This window comes from Rhinopithecus roxellana, chromosome 15, assembly GCF_007565055.1.
Source record: "Rhinopithecus roxellana isolate Shanxi Qingling chromosome 15, ASM756505v1, whole genome shotgun sequence".
NCBI classification, from domain to species: domain Eukaryota; kingdom Metazoa; phylum Chordata; class Mammalia; order Primates; family Cercopithecidae; genus Rhinopithecus; species Rhinopithecus roxellana.
The window spans coordinates 60,879,119-60,899,126 of NC_044563.1; the positions used below are offsets into that span (position 1 = coordinate 60,879,119).

The window sequence follows — 20,008 nt, forward strand, 5'->3', positions numbered from 1 at the left end:
CTTAACATCATTCTAGAGTCCACTTATTGCTGAGAATCTCCTTTTACCTTATTTATTGCCCTGATATAGCTACTGCATGTAATTCTTATTATAAATTGCCTTGATTTCTTTTGGGAAAAGGGCATTGTAGTAGTGTTTATATTCTTTTTTACTCTACCCAAAGTGTATCTTTATATAATGACCTTTAGAAGATGTAGAGTTTAAATTTAGCTACCTTGATTTTCGATCCCTTTGACTTGTAATTGTTACATCTCATTGTAAATTAGAAATGCCGTGAGGTAACTTAGTACATAATTGTAATTTATTCAGCATTTTGTTGATTTTATTTGGGCATTATTTTTCCAAAGCAGAAGTAGAGATGGAGAGCAGGTAAAACTTCTTAGATTGCTACCTAGAAATTAGGCATCTTTTTTGATAAAAGAATGGGGCCATTTTGTTCTTTTCTTTGCTGACTGCCCTCTGTCTTTTCTATCATGGTCTCTCTTTTAGACTAACGGCAATTCCAATGGCCTTGTACCAATGCTGAGAGTATATAACAACACAGCTCGATATGTGGATCAAGGTGGGAACAAGGTATGCTCCATGACTTGAAAGTACTGGAAATCAGAACTAAAGGTGTTTTAGTCATATACACTTAAGATGGCTCATTTATCTCATTTATGTGTGGTTTCTGATTACTTATTTTTTACTTGTAAAATCAATTTGAGGAGGTATAATTATTTTAATACACATATACTTTAAATGTACAGTTTGATGGGTTTTGACAAATGTTACACTTGTGTAATCCCCACATTGATAAAGAGGTAGAACATTTCCATTACCCCAAAATCTTTTCTCCCTCATATACCTTTACATTCAGTCACCCCTGTCACCCCTACCCACACATACTTTATCCCTGGCTCTGGACAACCACTGATCTATTCAGCTTTCTTTTTTTTTTTTTTGAGACGGAGTCTCACTCTGTCGCCGGGGCTGGAGTGCAGTGGCCGGATCTCAGCTCACTGCAAGCTCCGCCTCCCGGGTTCACGCCATTCTCCTGCCTCAGCCTCCCGAGTAGCTGGGACTACAGGCGCCCGCCACCTCGCCCGGCTAGTTTTTTGTATTTTTTAGTAGAGACGGGGTTTCACAGTGTTAGCCAGGATGGTCTCGATCTCCTGACCTCGTGATCCGCCTGTCTCAGCCTCCCAAAGTGCTGGGATTACAGGTTTGAGCCACCGCGCCCGGCCTCAGCTTTCTTACATAATAGTTTATTTGCAAAGAATTTCTCAAGTTGTAACTCATATAAATATGTCACTTGAAATGGGGTTGTAACATGTGCTCTACGTTTTTCTTTGTTTTTTTTTTTTTTTTTTTTTTTTTTTTTTTTTTGTCTCTCTTATCACCCAGGCTGGAGTGCAATGGCACAACCTTGGCTCACCGTAGCCTTGACCTCCTGGACTTAAGCAATGCTTCTGCCTCAGCCCTCCCATGTAGCTCAGACCATAGGCCTGTGCCACCACACCCAGCTAATTTTTGTATTTTTTGTAGAGACAGGGGTCTCACCTTCTTGCCTAGGCTGATCTCAAACTCCTAGACCCAAGCAATCTACCCTTCTTGGCCTCCCAAAGTGTTGGAATTACGGGTGTTAGCCACTGCACCTGGCCTTGGTTGTTCTTAAAACAAAAACAAACTGGAATAACAAAACTTTCCCTAATTGGCTGGGTGTAATCCCAGCACTTTGGAGGCTGAGGTGGGCTGATCGCTTAAGCTCATGAGTTCAAGACCACCCTGACGCAACCCCATCTCCACAAAAAATACAAACATTAACCAGGTATGGTGTAGTTTCAGCTACTTGGGAGGCTGACGTGGGAGGATGGCTAGAGCCTGGTAGGCAGGAGGTTGCAGTGAGCCGAGATACCACTGTACTCCAGCCTGGACAATAGAGCTAGACCTTGTCTCAAACAAAACAGAACAAACAAACAAAAACTCTCCCTAATTCATAGAAGAAACAGTAAAGTTGAGAGAATTGGGTTTTTACCTGATTTTATCAACAGGATGGTTTGCAACTAGAGTCTGCCTTTTGTGACTGTAGGCACACTAATCACCTGTTAGTTTATGAATTTCTCTCTGATGGACGTTGGGGACCGTGATAAGACAGATCAACTTTTTGACCTTCAATAAGAGCACGGCTTATTTTGTAAAAGCAACTTCCTTTGGGCTTTATGTACATGTCATGTTGTATAAAGAGAGCTGAGCTGTTGCTAAAGAGGAGGCTCCATTTGTAGTTCATCATGTCACTTCAGAAAAGTTAACTTTTCTTGTTTCACATTTTGTTTATATCATTCATTCGTTTTTACTCATAGAATTGTAAAATATTACTTTTACAATTGTATATGGAAAACTTACACTTTTATAATACTTTTATGTTATTTAATTCATTGTAGTGAAGATCAAAGGAGATACTATAAAAGTGCTTTGGGAGACATGATGTTTCTTTGTTTCATTTTTATTCTGAAGAGAATTATGATTTATTTACCACTAGCGTCCTGGAGCATTTGCTATTTACCTGGAGCCTTGGCATTTAGACATCTTTGAATTCCTTGATTTAAAGAAGAACACAGGAAAGGAAGAGCAGCGTGCCAGAGATCTTTTCTTTGCTCTTTGGATTCCTGATCTCTTCATGAAGCGAGTGGAGACTAATCAGGTGAGAGATAGGTACTTGTTGGTAATGGCAACTTGATTCACATGAGCTTTCTCTTTTTTAGTCATCTTAAGTCATGCTTAGGAACAGAAGGCATTCTGAACAAGTTAAGAGATGCTGTGCTTGTCTTATATTTCTGTTCTCTGAAGTAGATGCTTTGTGACCTAAATGCTTGAAAGGTCATGTATAAACAGGCAGACCTAGATGTTTGGGCCTGAACCTGAAATTGATTATGTCTACAGCAAATTTCCAAGAGAACTTGTAAAAGTCACCTTATGCTTGCAGTGTTTCTAATGGATTATGCTTGGCTATTTTAAGTTTCTTATGAGTGATTTTGTCCTTTCCTTTACAGGACTGGTCTTTGATGTGTCCAAATGAGTGTCCTGGTCTGGATGAGGTTTGGGGAGAGGAATTTGAGAAACTATATGAAAGGTATGGGAAAAATATAAAAGAAAACAATAATGTTTTAATCATGGTTTCTCTTATTTCAGGGGTCCAAATATCAAAAGTACTTGTCAAGAATCTTTTGAAGCATCTAAGAGAAAAAGTGACTAATAATTTTGGTCATATTTGCTTCCTAACTCTTCACCAAAATGAGTTGTGTCTTCTTCTTTCTTAAAACTTGGGAATGTATAAATAGGTTATTGGGATTTTTAATTGATCCTTATAAAAATTAAGATGACTAGCAGGGTTATTATTTTGCTCTGTCATATAGTACTTTTGATAAGCTATGCTTTATGTTACATAAAGGAATCATGAGTGACTAGGATACATATGTCAATAGTTTATTAAAATTAAATAGGCCAGGTGCAGTGGCTTATATCTGTAATCTCAGCACTTTGGGAGGATGAGGCAGGTGGATCATTTGAGGTCAGGAGTTCAAGACCAGCCTGGCCAACATGGTGAAACCCCATCTCTAGTAAAAATACAAAAATTAGCTGGGCGTGGTGGTGCACACCTGTAGTCCCAGCTACTTGGGAGGCTGAGGTAGGAGAATCGCTTGAACCCGGGAGGTGGAGGTTGCAGTGAGCTGAGATTGTGCCACTGCATGCCGGCCTGGGCGACAGAGCGAAACTCTGTCTCAAAAAAGAAAAAAAAAATTAGCACAATATTAAGAGATTTGGTTTCCTTAGTTTTTATTCCTTTTTATTATGAAAGATATTATTGGTTTAGTGGGATTGGGATCATTTGAAGGAGCCTAAAACAGCCTCATTTTCCTCTATGGCTTTAGCCAGAGTAAAATAAGTATCATATTTCTTTTTTGCTTTAGCAAAACTTAAAAAAAATTTAAGAGCTTTCATAACTTTATATTTTAATTGTCTTCAAGTTGCCTACAATAAATATATATCGTAGACATTGTAAATAAATATACAATAAATATAGGGAATATATATTAAATAATATTTGTGCCTTTCAGTTATGAGAAACAAGGTCGTGTCCGCAAAGTTGTAAAAGCTCAGCAGCTTTGGTATGCCATCATTGAGTCTCAAACAGAAACAGGCACCCCGTATATGCTCTACAAAGATTCCTGTAATCGGAAGAGCAACCAGCAGAACCTGGGAACCATCAAATGCAGCAACCTGTGCACAGAAATAGTGGAGTACACCAGCAAAGATGAGGTAGGTAGAAAAAATTCTTCCTAGAGTACTAAGAAAAGAACCTTAGGCATTTCCTAGAGTACTAAGAAAAGAACCTTAGGAATTTGTGAATTCCTCACTTGAGATAAGTGAAGGGAGTTTGCATAGTGGTAAGCAGAAGAATACTGTTAAAGGCAGAGAGCAAAGGAAGGAAAGGGTATGATCTGTGCCTATAAATGTTTTTTAGTCTAAGCCGTGTGGGAAAGACACAGTTTTTTCTTATACACACATCATTGTAATAACATTTACTCAAGAAAAATAGAAATATACAGTTATGTTGGTTTAGGACACACACAAAAATGTGTTAGGATGTACATTCAGTTTAAAGTATGTAAGCCTTGAGCCTGGAAAGTGGAGGCTGCAGTGGGCTGAGATTGTGCCACTGTACTCCATCCTGGGTGACAAAGTGAGACCCTGTCTCAAAACAAACAAAAAGAAAAACAAAAACCAAAAACAGCAACAAAAAACGTATGTAAGCTTATAAAGAGAGTCCTTTCAGTGAATGGTGAGATCCAATTCTAATCTCAAAGTCTGTAAAGAGACTTCACAGAAGAATCAAGGCTAGAAATGGGGCATGGATTTGATGTTTTAAAAAAAAGTTTTAGAGAGGAGCTTTCCATTTGGAAAGAGTGGTCTGTATGATATGCCAGAGACAGGGCTGGGTTTTGTGCAGTGTGGCAAGTAAGTCTGTTTTGATGGTGCAAGTAGATTAATTATTGGAATATGGAGAAATGGCTATGGCTGGGGGAAGGGAGATAGAAGGTAGAAACTGACATGTCCCAGAGATAGGAAGCCCTTGTAGGTTTCTGACAGGAAAATAGTATCAAAATGTTAAGATGAAAATGATGGTTCTTGTGTCTGGTTACAGAGTGTCTTGCTGTGAGAAGAGGTTAGAGGTTAGCCTAGGGAGATGGTTGCAGTAATTGGATGACAGGCTGCTTTCATATTGGGTATAAACTATGGAAATGAGGAAGGTGAAGATCCTCAATTCTAGGACCTTAAAAAAAAAGACAAATGAAAAGTCAGGAAGTAAATGGAAATTGAGTTAAATATATGCTGAATTAATATACATTTTAATTCAAAATTTATTGTGCACCAGCTATATATAAAACACTATGTTAAGTAGCTGAGAATATAAATAAATATGCTGTCCTCTGGAAACTTCTAATTTAGTTGGAAGAAATCGACATATATTGAAGTAACTATTATGTAAGATAGATTATATTATAGAGGCTAGACTGATATATTGAAGTAACTATTATGCAAGATAGATTATATTATAGAGGCTAGACTGACATTTTAAAAATAAAAATCAGATAATGTCATTTGTCTGCACAAAACTACTCTTTGGCTTGCTAACCCACGCAGAATTCCTTTTTTTGGGGGAGTCAAGATTTCACTCTGTTGCCCAGCCTGGAGTGTGGCTCACTGCAACGTCAACAGAGTTCTTTCTTTTTGTAAATTGAGCTATAATTCATTCTTTTTAAAATGTACAATTCATGTTGTTGTGTGTGTGGTTTTTTTTTTTTTTTTGGGGGGGGGGGTATATCTGCAACTCTGTGCAACCATTACTACTATCTAATGGTAGTATTTTTTTTTTTTTTTTTGAGACAGTCTTACTCTGTCACCAGGCTGGAGTGTAGTGCCTCGATCTCGGCTCACTGCAACCTCCACCTCCTGGGTTCAAGCAATTCTCCTGCCTCAGCCTCCCAAGTAGCTGGGACTACAGGCGCGCGCCACTACGCCCAGCTAATGTTTTTATTTTTAGTAGGGACGAGGTTTCACCGTGTTGGCCAGGATGGTCTCAATCTCTTGACTTCGTGATCCACCCCCCTTGGCCTCCCAAAGTGTTGGGATTACAGGCATGAGCCACCGTGACCAGCCTGTAGTACATTTTTATCACTCTAGATAATGAAACACTTTACCCATTAGCAGTCACTCCCTGTTCCCTTATTCCCTCAGCCCTTGACAACCACTAATATATTTTGTGTCTCTAGATTTGTGGACATTCCATAGGAATGGAATCATATAATATGTGGCCTTTTGTGTCAGGCTTCTTTCACTGAACATATTCTTTTATTCGTGTTGTAGCATGTATCAGTACTTCATTCCTTTCCATCCAGAGTTCTTAGAATGCCCTACAAGGTCCTACACAACTGGATAACCCACCTCATCTGTGGTTACTTTCTCCTTTGTTCACTCTGCTCCAACCCTATTAATTTTCTTGCTTTTTCTCAAACATGTCAAGCGTGCTCCTATCTCAGAATTTTTGCTCTTTCTTCCCTCTTGAATGTTAAAATGCACCCCCTCTTCCCATAGCCACATGGTTTGCTTTCTAACCTGTTCGGTTCTTTGTTCATATGCAACAGTTTCAGTGAGGTCTTTCTTAACCACTCTGTTTAAAAATTACATCCCCTTCATCTTTATCCCAAGTACTCTCTGTCTTCTTTTCCTGCCTATTTTTCTCCCTGATATTTATTTATTTATTTATTTATTTATTTATTTATTTATTTATTTATTTATTTTGAGATGGAGTCTCGCTCTGTCGCCCAGGCTGGAGTGCAGTGGCCGGATCTCAGCTCACTGCAAGCTCCGCCTCCCGGGTTTACGCCATTCTCCTGCCTCAGCCTCCCAAGTAGCTGGGACTACAGGCGCCCACCACCTCGCCCGGCTAGTTTTTTGTATTTTTTAGTAGAGACGGGGTTTCACGGTGTTAGCCAGGATGGTCTCGATCTCCTGACCTCGTGATCCACCCGTCTCGGCCTCCCAAAGTGCTGGGATTACAGGCTTGAGCCACCGCGCCTGGCTCTCCCTGATATTTATTAGACTTTTGTGATTCAAGCTATATTTTAAAAATGGGTATTTGGCAACATGTGTAGAATGGAGTAGATGTGAAGGGCATCAAGAGTTCAACTGGGAAACTTTCAGTAGTCCAGGTGAGAGAAGTTAAGACTTTGGCTTGGGATAGTCATAATCAAAATGGAAAAGAAAGTGTATTCATTCAGCATTATCAAGACTTACTCTGTGCCAGATGTGTTGTTAGTGCTAAAGATATAAATAAAATGATCCTTGTGTGAAGCTCACTGCCTAGTGTAGTGGAGGAATCACTGGAAGAAGTTTTTCAGAAATCACAAATTGGAATCCTTTGTTGCTAAGGGCTTGTCAGAATATCAGTGAAGGTGAGGTGGACATGGGTGCTTTGAAGAACTTTCTGCAGTGATGGAAATGTTCTGTATCTGATGGCTATTAAGCACTTGAAATATGACTAGTGCAACTGAGAAACTCAAATTTTATTTCATTTTAAATAGATACATGTAGCCAGTGGCTACCATATTGTAGGGGCACTTATCTACTGAATAATGAGATCGGTATATGTAAAAAGCTAATTATAACATAGTGTGATATATGTCTGGTAATAGAGCTGTGTACTGTGGAACACAGGATTCTCTATCTTATTTTGCTGATGCATGTTATAACTAACACATATGACTAGGTATTGAAGAAATAGAATCAGTGGGATTTAGAAATGGACTGATGAATGATGAAGAGGGAGAAGTCAAATATAAAAATTTAAAATTTTATTGTCTTGAGAGTATTAGAGGCTCACATGGTGGTGTAGTTGACATAGGAAGTAGAAATAAAAATCGTGTGATTCTTGACCTGTTTTTTGCATTCCAGGTTGCTGTTTGTAATTTGGCTTCCCTGGCCCTGAATATGTATGTCACATCAGAACACACATATGACTTTAAGAAGTTGGCTGAAGTCACTAAAGTCGTCGTCCGAAACTTGAATAAAATTATTGATATAAACTACTATCCTGTACCAGAGGTATGAATATATTTCTCTGCTTATTGGTAATTATTGAAATCCAAATTGAAAGGAATCAGTCATGATCTTCAAGTCATTATTTAAATGGTTGTCAGTAAAGTGGTTTGAGAAAAAGAGGTAGTCTGTCTCATTTGGTACAGAATGTTGCTTTTCCTGTTCAGTAATATTTTCTCCTTTTCTTTAAAATCTGTTGACACAAAGGCATGCCTATCAAATAAACGTCATCGCCCCATTGGAATTGGGGTACAAGGTCTGGCAGATGCTTTTATCCTGATGAGATACCCTTTTGAGAGTGCAGAAGCCCAATTACTGAATAAGCAGATCTTTGAAACTATTTATTATGGTGCCCTGGAAGCCAGCTGTGACCTTGCCAAGGAGCAGGGCCCATATGAAACCTATGAGGGCTCTCCAGTTAGCAAAGGAGTAAGTATATGGATGAAATTGTTTTTGCCTGTGAGTACCTGTAGTGGGCTGAATGGTGATCCCACAAAAGGATATGTCCCTCCTAATTCCTGGAACCTGTGAATTTCATTTTATTTGGTTCAAAAAAGGGTTTTTGCAGGTGTAATGAAGAACCTTGAGATAAGGAGATTTATCTGGATTATCCAGGTGGGCCCTAAATCTAATGACAGTTGTCCTGCAAGAGACACAGAAGGGGAAGCAACGTGACTATGGAGGCAGAAATTGGAGTGTTACAACCACAAGCCTTGGAATGCTGATAGCCACTAGAAGTTATAAGAGGCAAGGAACAGAATCTCTTCTAGTGCCTCTGGAGGGAGTGTGGCCCTCCCAACACGTTGATTTTGGGCTTCTGGTCTTCAGAACTATGATAGAATACATTTTTGTTATTTTAAGTTACCAAGTTTTTAGTAATTTGTTGCACCAGCCATAGGAAACTTCAGTACCTTTGTCCTCTGGAGTAAAAAGGATACTCTGTTTTAATCTCTTATTTAGAACTAGTCATTGCTAAAATAATATAAGAGGGATGCTGCCAGTGTTTATTTTCTATGGATTAAAACATGCATTCGTTATCTCACAGTTTCCAGACGTCAGGAGTCCAGACTTAGCTTAGCTGGGCCTTCTTTTCTGGGTCTATGTTCAAGATGTTGGTAAGGGCTGTGGTCTCATCTGAGACACAGAGTTCTCTTCCAAGCTCACCTCGTTGTTGGCAAAATATATTTCAAGGATTCATGGCATCTTGCTTCTTTAAGGCCAGTGGGAGAGACCATCTCTCATTTCAGAAGGGGCATACTCTAGTCTCTTTGAGTGTTTCACCTAATAAATCAGGTCCACATAGGATAATCTCCCCGCCACCCTCCACCACCCCCCCCCCCTTTTTTTTTTCTGAGACAGAGTCTCACTTTGTTACCCAGGATGGAGTGCGTGCTGTGATCTCAGATCACTGCAACCTCTGCTTCCCAGGTTGAAGCGATTCTGCTGTCTCAAGTCTCCCGAGTAGCTGGGATTACAGGCGTATGGCACCACGCCTGGCTAATTTTTGTATTTTTAGTGGAGACGGGGTTTTGCCATGTTGGCCAGGCTGGTCTTGAACTCCTGACCTCAAGTGATCTACCTGCCTTGGCCTCCCAGAATGCTGGGATTACAGGTATGAGTCACTGCTCCTGTCATAATCTTCCTTTTATTTAACTCAGAATCAGCTGATTTGCAACCTTAATTACATCTGCAGAAACCTTTCACCTTTGCCATAATCACTGGAGTGACATCCGTCCTATTCTCAAGTCATGTCCACACTCAAGTGGAGATTATAAACAGCCTGTGCACCAAGGTGTGGGAATCTGAGGAGCTGTGTTAGAATTCTGCCTTCACTGCCTTTATTATCAGTACTATGATTCTTTTCTATATAAAATGTTAATTTTATTTCAGACATTCCTGCTGGTATTAGAGGAAAATAGGTGTTTTTAGCTAAGTAAACAGATCAAGGGACAGATGAAAGCACTGAAGAAAGACAAGGTTAAAGTAACATTTTTACTGTAAAAAAAAAATGTATCAGCCACATGCTTTTATGAATGTTAGAATTTTCTGGTTTGTAGATATGATGTGGGATAATCAGTTTTCTTAGCCTGCTTCTGATCAGTATGACTACATGGAATTTTGTACAGGAAAATCTCTGGAGCTTGTATTCCTCATAGAGGTTGATTAGAAGACAGCATTTGTTGGGATGTGGGGACATGGCAGCTAGTCTTTTTTTTTTTTTTTTTCCATAGTTTTAACTTGCTGTAGAATAAATTTGAGTTGTGTATTCCTTAGATTCTTCAGTATGATATGTGGAATGTTACTCCTACAGACCTATGGGACTGGAACCTTCTCAAGGAGAAGATTGCAAAGTAAGTGAAGAGATATAAAGTAGCTTTGAAGGCAGAAGGGTTTAGGTTCACCTTCTGGATCTTCAGAAGTTAGATATGTCATTTTAACTTCTTAAACTCGTTTATTACAAATGGGGCTAAAATGGCCTATCTCACAAAACTATTTGGGAAAAACCTTTGTAAGATAATATATATATAGCAACCTGGAAGTTGCTTGGCACAATGAAAGCATTTCAGTACTTGGTAGGAATTGCTATTATTAGTTGATCTTATTTTAGGGACTTAACACACCCAGATTAGGTAATTTTCTTTCTCATTAAGGCTTTTTTCCAACTATGCTTTTTTTTTTTTTTTAAATGTTTTTGATTCTTATTTATTTCCCAATTTAGTTACATCGGGCATATAAATGGCTTTTGTTTGAATTGATTGTCATAGGAATAAGGGATTTTGTCATAGGAATAAGGGATTTTGGAAGAGTTTTTGGAGGGTAATATGTTTTAACTATAGGAAAGAAAAGTTTTAAAATTGAGTTTTTGTAGACCTTTCAAACTAATAAGCATAACGGATTCGAAGGCAGGCAGAATGTTTTGCAGAGTGAATAACAAAGCAAATTGTTTTTGTTTTCTATCGTGATGACTTTGTCATTTATGGGTTAATACATATGCAAAGTGATTAATATTTGGAGAATGAAGCAGTAGCTTTAAATGCTCTTTGAAAAAAATAACTGTTTGCCTTAAAATTGTTAAATTAAAATTGTTTTCCTAGTCAAATAATACATGTTAGAAAATTTAGGAAAACATAGATTTGGAAAGAGAAAATGAAAATTATACTAATACAGCCTCCCCCAGAAACCCTGTGTGCATCTTAGTGTCTGTCATACTTTAGGTTTTCTTCCAAGAGTATGCACACACTTCCAAGAGTGTATTTACATGGGAAATTCAACTTTTAAGAAAATGGACCTGTACTGTATGTGTGTGTGTATATATATATATATATATATATATATATATATATTTTTTTTTTTTTTCCCCTCAAAATACTATGGCCTAGTTTTTTATATACATGACTTTTTTTTTCTAATTTCAAAATTAGTATATGAACACAAATTTATTATTAATAAAGCTCAAATACAGAAATAAAATAGAAAGTAAAAGCCCTTCTTCATACTTCTGCCAACCATTTGTCTCAGAAAACAAACCATAAAAGTAACTTACTCTTTTTCCCAGAGATAAGCCTTGTTAATGGAGTGTATTTTTCTAGATCTTTTTCAGTACATTTGCAGATAGGTACACACACACGGTTTTGTTGTATATATAAATGTGATCAAACTTGTATTCTGGGCTGGGCACCGTGGCTCATGTCTGTAATCCCAGCACTTTGAGAGGCTGAGGTGGGCGAATCACTTGAGATCAGAAGTTCAAGACCAGCTTGGGCAACATGGCGAAACTTCATCTCTACCAAAAATACAAAAATTAGCTGGGCATGGTGGCGCGTGCCTGTAATCCCAGCTACTCGGGAGGCTGAGGCGTGAGAATCACTTGAACCTAGGAGGTGGAGATTACAGGGAGCCGAGATTGTGCCACTGTACTCCAGCCTAGGTGACTGAGACTCTTGTCTCAAAAAAAAGACTTGATGTATTTTGAGACTTGTTATTTAGTGATTTATTTTGGAGCTCTTTCTCTTTTAGTACATGTAGATCTATCTAATGTTTTTAATTATTACAGACAATTCCATAGTTTGAATATATCATATATGTATGACTTTTCACAACAGTTTCCTGTCTGTAGACAGATGGTGTTGCTCTTTTACAGATGAGGCAGTAAAGACATGAAGATAGTTGGTGGTTTGCTTGATACCTCACTACAAAGTGACAGAGTAAGGTGGAGAAACACCCCCCAAAAAAAGTAAATGAAAAGATAATAAAAACTAAAAAGTAGACAACCCAGTTGTATTAGTCAGTTCTCACACTGTTATAAAGAACTGCCTGAGACTGGGTAATTTATAAAGGAAAGAGGTTTAATTGACTCACAATTCTGCAGGGTTGGGGAGGCCTTAGGAAACTTACAATCATAGCAGAAGGGAAGGCAAACAGGTTCTTCTTTAATATGGCGGCAAGCGAAGTACTGAATAAAGGGAGAAAAGCCCCCTATAAAACCAGATCTTGTGAGAACTCACTATCATGAGAACAGCATGAGGGTAACCTCCTCCGTGATTAAATTACCTCCCACCAGGTCCCTCCCATAACACATGGGGATTATGGGAACTACAATTCAAGATGAGATTTGGGTGGGGACACAGCCAAACTATATCCAGTTGTACAGACTCCATCAGGATATGAGGCTGTATGCTAAGCACCTTATGAATCCATAGGTATAGAATGTAGGAAATACAGGCTCTTTGTGTTTTAAAAACTTGAGACTAAGAAGACAAGTAGTTAAGGTGTATGGAAAGGTACAAGTCAGAGAAAATGTTTGCAGAGCAGATATTTGTATTTGACATTTGTATTTGTGCCTGCCTGATCAGGAAAAATGTTTTAAAATTGGTATCAATTAGGCTGAGCTTTGAAGGTGAGCTGGGGGCAGTTGGGGGATTTCTCAGTGTGTCAGATAGTATATTCTCTCTTAAGTACTCTTGGGCATTGATTTGTCAAAAGATGTTAACCTTCTTCCAGGAACTTATAATTGAAGAATATACTTTGAGCATAATTTCTTCCTGTTTACAGGATAATGGAGAATTATGGTGATATTTGTCTGATTCTGACCACTTTCTCATCATTATTTTTCCAGAAGGGGCCTAGCACAGTGATTTTATAGGCACTTAGAAAAGAATGAGGGTTGGATGAGCATACCCTAATACAGGTGGGGAGCGCTTCAGCAGCACTTTGAATGTTTCCCTAGGCAAGATAGTGTATCAAGTGTTATGATTCCTGAGTGCCACAATCCAAGTGGCATAAATCATGGCATGATAAGGATTGCCAACAATAAAAATTATACTAATTCAGTTTAGGAGTCAGGTATTTAAGAGGAGAGGGAGCTATAATAGCACCCATACTGTGGAATTGCCTGCCTGTAGTAGTTTAATTTGAAAGTCAACATGTGAATTCAATGCATGTATGATGTTACATTTACATTTACTACATTTATCTATATTTACTACAGTGACTTAAAGTAGCTGCTTTCCTGGCAGATTGTAGCTTTGGGACTAGAACCTGATAATCTCCTTTTCTTTAGGTATGGTATAAGAAACAGTTTACTTATTGCCCCGATGCCTACAGCTTCCACTGCTCAGATCCTGGGGAATAATGAGTCCATTGAACCTTACACCAGCAACATCTATACTCGCAGAGTCTTGTCAGGAGAATTTCAGGTGAGCAGTTCACAACCAGCCCTACAGGGAGATTTTTTGAAAGCCTGATGTTGGGAGTAAATGCTCACTCGTGTTTAATTTGCCCATTTTCTTAGTTTGGGTGCAAAGCTTTGATAAAGAGAGTCATCTTCATCTCCAATATTATTATTTGTTATTGATATTTCAGCACAATAGGCATTTAATAAATAATTTGTTGAAAAAATGAATTACTGAGGGTTATGTATGAAAGTAAGTTGTTGATAGTAGAGTTAACATGATGTTTAACCATTATGTAATCATAATGACATATTCTATAACTTCCCCCAGATGCTTAAGTTAGGATACTCAAAATATGTAAAGAAGTATCATTTAAGGCAGTGGTTCTCAGACTTGGTTACCAATTAGAATTTATGGTGGGTGAGACCAGTGGTTTTTTGTTTGTTTGTTTTTAAGGTTCCCAGGTAATTCTTATGTGTAGCTAGGGTTTGAGAACCTCAATTTAAAAGACTATTTGTGAATTTCCAGATATCTTGAAATAAAGTTCTGTAAAGTTTGAGAAGGATACGTTTCTAATTTTTTTAACCTAAGTTATTTATAGATTTACCCATCTTAGACGCTATTCTTTTCACTTTTGCAAATGCTGTATGTTTCTTTTTTAATTAAAATATTTTGTCAGCTTTATTAAGGTATAATTGACAATAAAAATTGTGTGTAAATCCAAGGTATACAGTATAATGATTTGATATGTATATAGTGATTACCACACCACAATGTTGTTGATGTTGTTTTTGAGAAAGTGTCTCACGTTGTCACCCAGGCTGGAGTGCAGTGGCATGATCTTGGCTCACTGCAACCTCTGCCTCCCAGGTTCAAGCAATTCCCATGCCTCAGCCTCCCAAGTAGCTGGGATTACAGGCGTGCTGCGCCACCATGCCTGGCTAATTATATTGTTTCTTGAATAACAGATGTCAAGATCTTAAAGGAATATAGCTTTTGTGTGGTGGCATTGATGTCTCATTTTTGTAAAAAATAGAATTTACCAAGCAATCTAGCATTAAATAATTCTTAAGTGATTTTAGTTTAAGCTTCAAAGCTGTAGTCTTTTCTAAGCTGTCACTGTTGTTTATTTCTTCATATATTTTCTGCTTTTCCATTCAGATTGTAAATCCTCACTTATTGAAAGATCTTACTGAGCGGGGCCTATGGCATGAAGAGATGAAAAACCAGATTATTGCATGCAATGGCTCTATTCAGGTATAGAAAGAAAATGAAATGTGCTCTGTAGGGGCTGAGTTGGACATTGTGGTACCTCCTCACTCATGCCAGACAATGGAGAAAATGACTTCATTGTGTTCGTCTAGGCTTTGCTTATGTAGCTCTGTTCACCTCTTCATTGTTGTGCTAGGATTGCACACATCTTTACATAGCCCTTACCATCTTGTTTTTATACAATAATATAAAATAGTAGTACTCAATTTTTCTGCATCTTAGAATCAATTGGGGAACTTTTAAAATCCTGAAGCTTAGGTTGCATTCTTTACCAATTAAATGTTTAGGAGCAGGAGCCAGACATAAATTTTTTTTTTTTTTTTTTTTTTTTTTTTGAGACAAAGTCTCTGTTGCCCAGGCTGGAGTGCAGTGGTGGGATCATGGCTCACTACAACCTCTGCTTCCTGGGTTCAAACGATTCTCCTGCCTCAGCCTCCCAAGTAGCTGGGATTATAGGTGCCCGCCACCACGCCTGGCTGATTTTTATATTTTTAGTAGAGAGAGGGTTTCACCATGTTGGCCAGGCTCCTGACCTCAGGTGATCCGCCTGCCTTGGCCTCCCAGAGTGCTAGGATTACATGCATGAGCCACCGTGCCTGGTCTCAGACCTTAATACTTTTTAAAGATTCTTTAGGTGATTCCAAAGTACATCAAAATTTGGGGGATCATCGATAGACTGAAATTAAGAGAGTCAAACTTAATTAAAAATCATGGTTGAGGACTGATAGTCCAAAAGACAGAGTCACAAATAGTGTAAATATTTGCAACTAAGAGTCAAGAGGCATTTATTTGCAGATAGAGGTGTCTGGCTAAATGTTGGTCTGCTTAGCAACACAGATGATGAGTCCTATAACAGTTCCATATTTGATGACAGAAATTAGCATTAGCTAGTCTGTGTATTTTAATGAAAGTTAACCCTAGACCTAAGAAAACCTGATTTATTTGGATTCCAAAGGGAGTTTGGAATCCTAGCTTATTTAAAGGGTTTTATCTCATTGCTTCCCTTGATCCCTGTGAATTACAGCCCTTAGTTTTTGTGTCTTCTGCAAAACTCAAGGGTCATTTATTGCTGCTTAGCTCTGACTTTTCCTTTCTTTAAGTGCCTCTAGAAGAATGAATATTTGGGTCATAAACCAATTTTTAATTCTCAAAAACAGATATATTGGAAATCAAAAACCAACAAAAAAGGGATGCTGAAATTACTGTCACCAGATTGATATTTGGTTGGTTAGATGGGGTTTTGTTCAACTTCCTAAATAGTCTTGGTAAACTTGATAAGGGTCATATCATATGATACTGAATAGTAAGGTCAGATCCAGAAGGAAGTAAAACCAGGGTCAAACCTTGTGTCACTATTCTATTAATTATACACTGCTTTCTTTAACTGGAGTAAAGTAAACATTTGGTTTTCCTTCTTTAGAGCATACCAGAAATTCCTGATGACCTGAAGCAACTTTATAAAACTGTGTGGGAAATCTCTCAGAAAACCGTTCTCAAGATGGCAGCTGAGAGAGGTGCTTTCATTGATCAAAGCCAATCTTTGAATATCCACATTGCTGAGCCTAACTATGGCAAACTCACTAGTATGCACTTCTACGGCTGGAAGCAGGTTGGTAGAGAATATCAAGGAGGACTTAATTGCCAGCTTGAGATATTTTGGCATTGGAATGATTTTATGTTCTAGCCACCCATTAAAAATTATCACCTGGAAGTTCTTTAAGTTCAAATCCAGAATGTTAAAACCAACCCATGGTTTTTGTACCAGATCAAGGTCTTGCCTTGGATTTTCTTGTTTCTGTTAGGTTTATTTCCTTCTTAGGTTTGAAAACTTGGAGTTACCTGTGATCCTTTCCTTCCTTTACTCTCTGTATAATTACCAAGTTATGTTGACTGTTCCTTTGTATTATTTCTTAAATGTCTTCCTTCCTTTTCTGCTGCTGTGATTCTAAACTGACCTTATTCCTTCTAATATCTCTGCTCCCAGCCATTTTGTGTGCATTACCACCATTCCTCAAATAAAACTTTGCACATGTCAACCCACTATTCGAAAACATCCATTGTTTTCTCACTTTATAAAGTGAAAGCCAGATTACTTAGCTAGTCATTGCCAGCTGTAAAGTCGGTGATTTTAGATTATGTTCTTATTCCCTGATAATATATAGGGTATTTAAGTAGAATTATAAATTTGTTTTTTAATTTAACTTTTATTGAACATCTAGTAGGTGCCAGCACTGAGGATACTGAATAGAAGATGATGATCTTTATCTTTGAAGTCTTTTAGTCCGTTGTTATACAGAGACACAGTCTAGCTCTCTAAATAGTTATAACCTAAGGCAGACATGTTGTCTTGGGCAAACTTGGAAGTCATATACATAAAAACAAAGACAAAAGAATAAAAATGTTTGATCATTCCAAAGAGATAAGCCTGTTTTAGGGGTGAAAAGAACAGGGTATTTCTGTCTGACTCGCAAAGCATATTTGAGAGTACTCCTAGAGGAGATAGAATTCCAAGTTTAAAAAAAGTTTGATCTGGTTCATGGGAATGTATTTTATTTTATGTCTGTCTGTCTGTAAGTATGTATGTATGTATGTATGTATGTATGTATGTATTTTGAGACAGAGACTCACTCTGTTGCCCAGGCTGGCATACAGTGGCGTGATCTCGACTCACTGCAACCTCTGTCCTGGGTTCAAGTGATTCTCATGTCTTAGCCTCCTGAGTAGCTGGCATCACAGGCGTGTGCTACCACGCCCGGCTAATTTTTGTATTTTTAATAGAGATGGGGTTTTGCCATATTGGCCAGGCTGGTCTCAAGCAATTCACCTGCCTCGGCCTCCCAAAGTGCTAGGATTACAGGTGTTAGTCACTGCGCCTGGCCAGGAATGTATTTTATTTTATTTTATTTTATTTTAATATTATTATTTTATTTTATATTTTTTTAGATGGAGTCTTGCTGTGTTGCCCAGGCTGGAGTACAGTGGTACAATCTTGGCTCACTGCAACCTCAGCCTCCTAAGTAGCTGAAATTTACAGGCACGCAATACCCTCTTGGGTAATTTTTTATTTTTAGTAGAGATGGGGTTTCACCATATTGGCCAGGCTGGTCTCAAACTCCTGACCTCAAGTGATCCACCGACCTCGGCCTCCCAAAGTGCTGGGATTACAGGCGTGAGCCACAGCGCCCAGCCAGGAATGTCTAGTATTCTCACAGAGTTTCTCCTAATCATTGTCTTTACTTTCCTTGTAGGGTTTGAAGACTGGGATGTATTATTTAAGGACAAGACCAGCAGCTAATCCAATCCAGTTCACTCTAAATAAGGAGAAGCTAAAAGATAAGGAAAAGGTATCAAAAGAGGAAGAAGAGAAGGAGAGGAACACAGCAGCCATGGTGTGCTCTTTGGAAAATAGAGATGAATGTCTGATGTGTGGATCCTGAGGAAAGGCTTGGAAGAGACCAGCATGTCTTCAGTAGCCAAACTACTTCTTGAGCATAGATAGGTGTAGTGGATTTTGCTTGAGGTGGTAAGGCTTTGCTGGACCCTGTTGCAGGCAAAAGGAATAATTGATTTAAAGTACTGTTACGATGATAATGATTTTTTTTTTTAACTCATGTATTGGAATTTTCACCAAAATGATGCTTTTGAAAAAAAGAAAAAAAAAAAAAAACAGATATATTGGGAATCAAAGTAGAAGTTTTAGGAATGCAATAAGTCATCTTGCATACAGGGAGTGTTAAGTAAAGTTTCATCACCCCTTTAGCACTGATTTTCTGATGACTTCAGTTTTGTTAAGGAGATTTCGTTTTACTGCTTTGACTGGTGGGTCTCTAGAAGCAAAACTGAGTGATAACTCATGAGAAGTACTGATAGGACCTTTATTTGGGTATGGTCCTATAGGTTATTCTGAAATAAAGATAAACATTTCTAAGTGATTGTATGAGATTAATTTTGTCATTTACTTTCATATAAAAGTCAAATTTGAAAAAAAATTTTCTGTTCTTTGAGAATTCGGGGAGGAAATTATGCCTTTTTCTTGTAGTGAAATATGCATAACATACAATTTACCATTTTACCCATGTTTAAACATACAATTCAGTGACTTAAGCACATTCACAGTGTTATACTACCATCACCACTATTTGTTTCCCGAACTTCATCATCCCAAACAGAAACTCTATCAATAAGAACCTTAACTCCTCATTTCCCTGCCCCTAAGTCCCTGGTAACTTCTATTCTACTTTCTATCTCTATGAATATGCCTATTCTAGGTACCTTGTATAAATGGAATACGTGTCTGGCTTATTTCATTTAGCATATTGTTTTCACAGTTTATAGCATGTATCCAAATTTCATTCTTTATGTATGCCACACTTTTTTTTTTGGGACAGAGTCTTGTTCTGTTACCCAGGCTGTACGATCTTGGCTTGGCTCACTACAACGTCTACATCCTGGGTTCAAATGATAAGTGATTCTTGTGTCTCAGCTTCCCAAGTAGCTGGGACTATAGGTGCATGCCACCATGCCAGGATAAGTTTTGTATTTTTGGTAGAGACAGGGTTTTACCATGTTGGCCAGGCTGGTCTCAAGGGATCTACTTGCCTCAGCCTCCCAAAGTGGTGGAATTACATGCATGAGCCTCCACACCTGGGCTACCACACTTTGTTAATCCACTTATCTTTTGATGGACATTTGGGTTCTTTCCTCCTTTTAAGGAATTTTGACTAATGCTCTTGTGAACACTGGCTTAAAAGTATCTATTGAGTTCCTGCTTTCAATTCGTTTGGGTATGTATACAGGGGTATACATGGGTATGTATGGGTATGTATACAGTTGCTGGAAATTATGGTAATTCTATCTTTAACTTTTTGAGGAACTACCAAACTTTTTCGCAGCAGCTACATTATTTTACATTTCCACCAGCAATA

General features: G+C 38.1%; 1 protein-coding gene across 2 annotated transcripts in view; it reads left to right on the top strand.

Moving 5' to 3' along the window:
* Window positions 1-19,015, top strand: part of RRM1 (ribonucleotide reductase catalytic subunit M1) — a 46,030-nt gene extending 27,015 nt beyond the window's left edge. For both annotated transcript variants that reach the window (XM_010366944.2, XM_010366945.2), the window contains 11 exons: window positions 490-573; window positions 2,522-2,683; window positions 3,033-3,112; window positions 4,098-4,299; window positions 7,996-8,145; window positions 8,347-8,568; window positions 10,414-10,490; window positions 13,700-13,835; window positions 14,973-15,068; window positions 16,504-16,692; window positions 18,332-19,015. In XM_010366944.2, coding sequence (XP_010365246.1) covers window positions 490-573; window positions 2,522-2,683; window positions 3,033-3,112; window positions 4,098-4,299; window positions 7,996-8,145; window positions 8,347-8,568; window positions 10,414-10,490; window positions 13,700-13,835; window positions 14,973-15,068; window positions 16,504-16,692; window positions 18,332-18,520 — 1,587 coding nt within the window. In that variant the 3' untranslated portion in view covers window positions 18,521-19,015. The remainder of the gene's footprint in view (window positions 1-489; window positions 574-2,521; window positions 2,684-3,032; window positions 3,113-4,097; window positions 4,300-7,995; window positions 8,146-8,346; window positions 8,569-10,413; window positions 10,491-13,699; window positions 13,836-14,972; window positions 15,069-16,503; window positions 16,693-18,331) is intronic.
* Window positions 19,016-20,008: the final 993 nt, after the last annotated feature.